At 57.9% G+C, this 7,201-nt stretch overlaps 1 protein-coding gene across 3 annotated transcripts; it reads left to right on the top strand.

Moving 5' to 3' along the window:
* The first annotated feature begins 721 nt into the window (after positions 1-721).
* On the top strand, positions 722-6,236 carry LOC119249730 (leukocyte immunoglobulin-like receptor subfamily B member 3). 3 transcript variants are annotated; one of them, XM_054697384.1, is made up of 10 exons: positions 722-839; positions 983-1,018; positions 1,195-1,479; positions 1,623-1,925; positions 2,123-2,419; positions 2,620-2,922; positions 3,679-3,807; positions 4,428-4,483; positions 5,179-5,337; positions 5,416-6,236. In XM_054697384.1, exons 1-10 carry the CDS (start codon positions 806-808, stop codon positions 5,548-5,550), a joined length of 1,737 nt encoding a protein of 578 aa, XP_054553359.1. In that variant the 5' UTR covers positions 722-805; the 3' UTR covers positions 5,551-6,236. The 3 variants fall into 3 exon arrangements, with proteins under 3 accessions (XP_054553359.1, XP_037373085.1, XP_054553358.1); XM_037517188.2 differs by having other exon boundaries at positions 778-839; positions 4,431-4,483; XM_054697383.1 differs by having other exon boundaries at positions 778-839; positions 5,283-5,337; positions 5,416-5,450.
* Positions 6,237-7,201: the final 965 nt, after the last annotated feature.

Here is a 7,201-nt window from a genome sequence, read left to right as displayed (position 1 = left end):
CTTTCCCAGGAGAAAAGGGAGAAACTTTGTGGAGTGTCCCAGGAGCTCTACTGAGGTTCCACAGAATTTCCTTCTATCAACCAAATGACAGGCTACCAAATTTGTACTTGAATTTAGACTGAGTTTCATTTTAAACAGAGCAGTTTTCCATCAAATTCAGGGTTCTCACAAAATCCTGTCCCCTAAAACTGAAGACAAGACGCAGGAAGGGAGGGGAATCTGTCCAGGACAGGGGTACCCAAGGGGCAGGAGGAACTCTCAGGCGTGTTCCCAGGGCGGTGGGGGTGGAGACTGCTGCAAGAAAAAAGAGAAGAGGGGAACCGGCTGTTAAGAGAAAAGCCACAGGCAGGCAGGAGAGGCCCGGCCCTTCCCTGTGCCCCTGAGGGTCCCCCTGGGCTGGTCGTTAATGTGGCCTGGCCTGACTCTCAGGTGGATGGTAACGGGGGCCTCATGACCTCAGCTCTGCAGGGGGCAGGGACCCTCCCTGAGCAACTCCAGGGCCTGGGGACCCTGTCCGGGGTGAGACCACAGGATGTGCTGATGGTCGGGCAGAGGGTGAGGAGATCCAGGGGAGGCTCTGAGGGAGTACGCACCCTGGGTCTCCCTCCCCTGCATGGAGCACCTCAGGAGAGCGCTGTGTTAAAACCAGAGCAGGCCAGAAGGACAGTTCCCCTTCCTGTGGGAGATGACTTGACAACCCTATGACAGGAAAGACCAACCCCCAGTGTCCCCACCCCATGTGTCTGTCCATCCTGCCAGCACCCTGGGCCCTCCATCCCCACAGCCAGGTCACAGAGAGGACGCCATGACCCCCAGCCTCACGGCCCTGCTCTGCCTGGGTGAGTGTGAGGAGGGAGGGGCGCCCTGGTCTGGAGGGACCCCACGGCCAGGCCTGGTCTGTCAGGGGACCCAGGACTCGGGAGGCTCTGGGAGGAGGCTCTGTCAGGACTCGCGGCAGGCCTCTCACTGGCCTCTCTTCCAGGGCTGAGTGTGGGCCCCGGGACCCCAGAGCAGGCAGGTGAGTCTGTGCCCAGGTGTCCCGGGTCCCGCCTCCTCACTGGGGAGGGGCCACCCCTGGGCAGCTGGGGTGGAGACAGCAGGTCTGGGGTGATGGAGGAGACATCTGGGAGGGTCTGGGCTGGGGGCTGGGAACTGGGGTGGGGTTGCCTGTGACCAGCCTCTGATTCCTTCCAGGGGCCCTGCCCAAACCCACCCTCTGGGCTGAGCCAGGCTCTGTGATCCCCTGGGGGGACCCTGTGACCATCTGGTGTCAGGGGGCCCCGGGAGCCCAGAAGTTCCATGTGTATAAAGAGGGAAGCTCAGGATCATTGGAAGGATGGACCACACTGGAGCCGGGGGACAAGGCCCAGTTCCGTATCCCACAACTGACAGTGGACTATGCAGGGAGATATCATTGTCTCTATCACAGTCCCGCTGGCTGGTCAGAGCACAGTGACCCCCTGGAGGTGGTGGTGACAGGTGAGAGCACACTCAGGGGTCCAGCCTCAGGCTCTGTCCTCAGGGAGGGGGTCTGCTCTCACGGTGTCTCCCTTCTCACAGCCCAGCCCTGGGGGACGTGGTGGGAGTGTCCCCGTTTAACACACAGTCTCCCCCTCTCCTAGGATCTTACCCCATACCCAGCCTCTCAGCCCTGCCAAGCCCTGTGGTGACGTCAGGAGGGAACGTGACCCTCCAGTGTGGCTCAGGGCAGGGATTCGACAGGTTCCGTCTGACTAAGGAAGGAGAACACAATTCCTCCTGGACCCCGAACTCACAGCAGCTCTCCAATGGGCAGTTTCAGGCCCTGTTCCCTGTGGGCCCCGTGACCCCCAGTCACAGGTGGCTGCTCAGGTGCTATGGTTACTACAGGAGCACCCCCCAGGTGTGGTCACTCCCCAGTGAGCCCCTGGAGCTCCTGGTGTCAGGTGAGGAGCGCTACCTCATCCACAGATGCCCTAGGGTCTGAGTCAGGCCCAGTGGAGGCCCGAGTGTCACATAGAGCACAGGAGCTCAGGGCTTCTGGAACAAGGGGACAGCCTCAGTGTCACACAGACATTAGAGATTCCTGGGAGAAGATGAGGGTATGGGGAATTCACCCCCGCCATCCCTGGTCTCTCCCCAGGTGGGTCTAGGAAGCCCTCCCTCCTGTCCCCGCAGGGCCCTGTCGTGGCCTATGGACAGACCCTGACCCTCCAGTGTGGCTCTGAAGTTGGCTACGACAGATTCGCTCTGGCCCAGGAGGGGGCCAGTGGCTTCCAGCAAAGCCCTGGCCGGGGGTCCCCAGCTGGGCTGTCTCAGGCCCACTTCCCCCTGGGCCCGGTGAGCCGCCTCCACGGGGGCCGGTACAGATGCTACGGGGGACACAGCCTCTCCGCCCAGTGGTCGGCCCCCAGCGACCCCCTGGACATCCTGGTGGCAGGTGAGGAGCCAGGGGCCGGTCAGGACCCACCATCAGCAAAGACCCTGCTGGGGACTCCGGGTGAGGGACAGGAGGAGGGATATGGGGTCCTCAGGGAGGGAGACAGGAGAAGGGGGGAGGGGGAGACCCCAAGACTCAGACACACAGAGATGAGGGTCCCCAGAGCACGGCGGGCCAGCCCTCTCCCCTCCTCTCTCTAGGATGGCTCCCTGACACCCCCTCCCTGTCCGTGAGCCCGGGCCCCAACGTGACCCGCGGAGAGAACGTGACCCTGCTGTGTCAGTCCTGGGGCCCGAGGGACACTTTCCTGCTGTCCAAGGAGGGGGCCACCGAGCCCTCCCTGCGTCTGACCGCAGAGCGCACAGCTCAGAAGCTCCAGGCGGGATTCTCCCTGGGTCCTGCCACCTCAGTCCTCGGGGGCACCTACAGGTGCTACAGCTTCGACAGCAGCAAACCCTACCTGCTGTCACACCCCAGTGAGCCCCTGGAGCTCCTGGTCTCAGGTGAGGCCCTCCCCTGTCCTCTCTGCCGGTCACGCAGGTCCTGTCCTCGGGGCTCTGATCTGTGGGTGCGAGGGGTCCTAGGCCAGGTCACCAGAGGCAGATCGTTCCTCAGAGTCCCTCCCACACTCTCCACCCTCCTCCCCACCTGTATTCAGCAGGTGCCAGTTGGGCAGCTGGAGGAACTTGAGGGCCACTGGGAAGATGAAGGAGAAGAGTAAGGTGGGGGCAGTGGGGTCTGTCCTGCCCTCACTTTGTCCTATCCTTATTCCCTGGAGCCTCCAGGGACCCCAGCCTGTCGCCCACAGGGCCGAGCTCCACAGCTGATGAGTTTGGGGGTCTCTGCTCAATGGGGCACAGACACCACCCCCACCCCCCAGGCAGTTCTGAGTCCCTCGGCTGATCCAGTGCGTCCCGAGACCCTGTCTTTGGGAGGTGACAGGAAAAACCTGCAGCTGCGAGGAGACACTAGGACAGGCCCCGCCTGCAGATGAGGAGCCCAGAGCCTGAGCAGGTGTCCCCTGGGGGCAGCATGAGGACAGCACAGGACCCCCAATCCTGGTCCAGTCACAGCCCTGGCACACACAGGCTGGTGACCAGGCCGGTGATTAACCTCTCTGAGCTCAGTCCCGTCTGTACAGTGAGGGATGGGCCACGCCATGTGCAAGATTGAATTAGAGGAGATGACGCGCAGACCCAGCATGTGCCTGCACACAGGTGCACAATCCAAGTGTGTCCGGTCCATTCATGACTTCCCAGGTGCCCAGGGTCTGGATTGGTACCTGTGGGTTGTGATCGGGGCCTCGGTGGCCTTTGTCCTGCTGCTCGCCCTCCTCCTCCTGCTGCTGCTTCTCCGACGACCATGTCAGGGCAAACGCAGGAAGTCGGGTGAGTGGGCCCGGGGTGACCGGCCGCATGTGGTGGTCGGTCCTCCCAGGGTGGTGGCAGGGCTGAGGGCACCAGCCAAAGGGAAATAACTAGAAGGGAAGGTTAGCGTAGAAAACCTCTCTGGCATTTCCTCGTGAGAGGCTCTACAAAGAAAGCACTTGATGCAGCGCCTGTGTCCATGTTACGGCTCTTTCACACAGTAGGTGTTCAGGTCCCGTCTTCCTCTGGAGTCCCCGGAGGCAGGTGGTTGTCCCCCAGGGTGGAGCCAGAGGAGGGAGATGGCCCAGAGAGACTGATTCCCGCTTCCTTCAGGGGAGGGCCCTGGGACAGGTGACGCCGCCGCAGACCCCAGACCTACCCACCGCCCTTCTCTGCCCCAACACTCGGGTCTCCTCCCCCAGCTCCAGCCCTGCTGCCACCCAGGGAGAGACCCCAAGTGAGAGGATGAGGCAGGCTGCCTGGAGGTGGGGGGCTCTGGGAACCAGGAGTGAACACTGAAACCCCACATATGGGCCCTCAGTCACTCCCTCCCCTTGGAACACAGGGACCATCTAGGACAGGGGAGCTGCACCCCTGAGAGCACTCAGGAACCCCAAGAGACACGCCCTGTTCTGTCCCAGCAGATGCTGCCCAGACAGACACACAGCCTGAGGAAGGGGGGCAGCTGGACCCTCAGGTGAGACCCTGCTCTTGCCCAGGCACCAGGCCCTTCTTGTCCCCACATTTCAGTCGACACTCTGTCCTCACGTCACCCGCTCTCAGCAGTGTCCACAGCGACTCCGCTTCTGGGGCCCTCCTGAGACTGCACCCTCCTGCTTTCTGTGACCTCATACTCTTCCGCGGGGCCTCCTTCTGCTGTCTTGTCCTCTGCCTGACTTTCTGGTTATTGGGGTGCAGCCCCAGGGCTCCAGGGAATGCATGAGGAAGTGAATCACCCACATTCCCCAGGCCCTTCACCATTCACCCAGCATGATCATGGGGTTCCCTGCTCGCCTGGCCCCACTGGGTGCTGCAGGGCCGGCAGGGGCCACACTGTCCCCTCTCCTGAGAGCAGAGAGTATCCTAGAGAGCAAAGTGTACCGAGGGATAAAGCAGAAGGGAGAGGGACAGGAAACAGCAAGTGCAAAGAACCTGAGGCAGGTGCTTCAGGGAGAGGGTGGGTGGGACTGGAGCCACATGAGCAGAGATGGCACATTAGGATAGAATCAGGACCTTAGAAAGATCCAGATGCTCCAGGGCTTTGGAAGTCCCTGCAGATTGCTCAGGAAGTGACCTGATCTGAGTGAATGTCTGAAAATCTCTCTGTGACCACATGGAAAATTTGCTGGAGGAAACACTGGAATCCATTGTTTCCGTTTCACTGTCTGTCAGAACCCGCAAGATGGAGAGACCCAGGGAGTGAGGCCCACCCAGGTGAACAACTGCAGGGCAACACTCAAGGGGGGAGTGGCCACGTCTCCTTCCCCCCTATCCAGGGAATTGCTGGACATGAAGGAAAGACAAGCAGATAACAGACCGGTGGACAGCCAGGTGGGTCCCGCCCTCACCAAGACCCCAGGCTTCCCCCACCCCAGTCACACACTTACTCCCTTGCATCTCCCCCCACAGGCTGCAGCATCTGAGGAGGTGACCTATGCCCAGCTGAACCGCTTGACCCTCACGCGGCAGACAGCGCCCTCTTCCTCGCCGTCACAGGAGCCCCCCGATGAATCCAGCACGTATGCTGCTCTGGCCACCCACTAGCCCAGGGAGGACCGGACCCCACACTCCAGGACAAGATGCTGGGGCCCTGGAAGGCCCAGGAGCTGCCCCCACAGATGCAGCCCTCTGACCCCAGGCAGCCTGACGCCTAACACGGACCCCCAGTGGCTGCTGAAGGCCTTTGAGTCACCTGATTCTGACATCAGAGAGAACTAATGTCCCACATTTTGGAAATAAAGCCACAGACTTCTCATTAAACAATGGATGTGATGAGATTCAAACAGAAACGAGAGAATGCTTTAGACGGAGTGATAACACAAGCACACCGGCTTGGGCGAGAACAAGACGGCTGCCAAGAGCTGGCTGGAAAGCCACAAACGGAGCATGGCGGGAAGCGCAACTGTGCAGACTTAGGAGTAGATTCCTGAACAAATATTCACCAAGATTTGACACTCCATGAAATGGGTGACGCCTCAGGGCCATGCTGGCCTGTCTGTTTCCAGTTCCAAAATCACTCAATACAATTCAAACGTTAAAAGAAGAAATAGAAAAATGGCCTTGTGAACAGATACAGAACATTTGAAAAAAATGCGTGATTGATTTATGACAAAAAACAAGCTCTTCAGGGGCCTCCCCGGTGGCGCAGTGGTTGAGCGCTGGGTTGCGAAGCTGCCCACAGCCTCTGCAGCGCCGGTTCGATCCCCGGCTGCTCCCCGGCCACCGGCGAGGGTCCCACATGGCGCGCAGACCTCTCCTGCCGCCCGCTGCTCCCCTCAGCAGTGTGCCTCGGTCCTTCTGCCTGCTCTGCCCCCCGCTCTGGCTCTGGTGAGTTCTCTCACCCTCCCGCGCTTCTGACTGTACCCAGTGCTTGTATAAATAAATAAATAAATAAATCTTTAAAAAAAAAAACAAAAAACAAGCTCTTCAGAAATGAGATTTCTGATCATTTATCAAAGCATCTTTTAAAATCTTTAACAGAAATAAACTTTAAAAGTAAAAGCCTGGACTCTTTCTGCCTGTGATTGAGACTAAGGCAAGAATGTCCACTTCCATTCAGGGGGCCCTGGAAGAAAAAAGAAAAAAAAGAAAAAAGATGAACGTGATATGCACTAAATGGAAGGAATAAACAGTATTACTCACATATTACAAAATTGTGTGCATGGGAACTCTAAAATAATGTAAAAATCAATCATTCCCATTTGAAAAGATGGTTCCAGAGTCATTGGACAAATCAACAATTCGTAAAACTCAGTTGCACCAGAAACTATGTAATAAAAAGTCAAGGCTTAATTTCCCCGACCTCATATAATTTGAGGAAGTCAATCATAGGGAAGAATATGAAATAAGGATGAATACATTGAAATAATTATTTGCAATTACATATCCTTGCAGCATCCTCCTGCCTGCAAGGAAAAGAATGAAGGACAGAAGCTGGGAGGTCAGGCTGAAGAACGCAAAGGACAGCCCTGCCTACCTGTGCTTGGATCACGCCGTGTCCCAGGCCCGGTCCCGGTGGCGTGAGCTGTCATTGGCTCGCCCGTCTAATATGAATTAATTGGATGCATTGATGTATGTATGATTCCTACGGGAACAATAAAGACTAACACAAATTAAAAATAAAAAACTCGGTTGCATTTCTTTTTTTTTAAAGATTTTTATTTATTTATTTACACAAGAACCGGGGCACAGGCCA

The sequence above is a fragment of the Talpa occidentalis genome, unplaced genomic scaffold (genome assembly GCF_014898055.3).
Source record: "Talpa occidentalis isolate TD23 unplaced genomic scaffold, MPIMG_talOcc4v2.1 talOcc4.17, whole genome shotgun sequence".
NCBI classification, from domain to species: domain Eukaryota; kingdom Metazoa; phylum Chordata; class Mammalia; order Eulipotyphla; family Talpidae; genus Talpa; species Talpa occidentalis.
Note: the sequence above shows the minus strand (reverse complement) of the source record. Positions and strands in the feature narration are given on the sequence as shown.

Excerpts from the sequence above, each read along its gene's own strand:
- LOC119249730 (XM_054697384.1), top strand. The coding sequence starts at position 806 with ATGACCCCCAGCCTCACGGCCCTGCTCTGCCTGG. Across the intron at positions 1,480-1,622 it reads CCTGGAGGTGGTGGTGACAG|GATCTTACCCCATACCCAGC; the intron begins GTGAGAGCACAC and ends CCCCTCTCCTAG. Across the intron at positions 2,420-2,619 it reads CCTGGACATCCTGGTGGCAG|GATGGCTCCCTGACACCCCC; the intron begins GTGAGGAGCCAG and ends TCCTCTCTCTAG.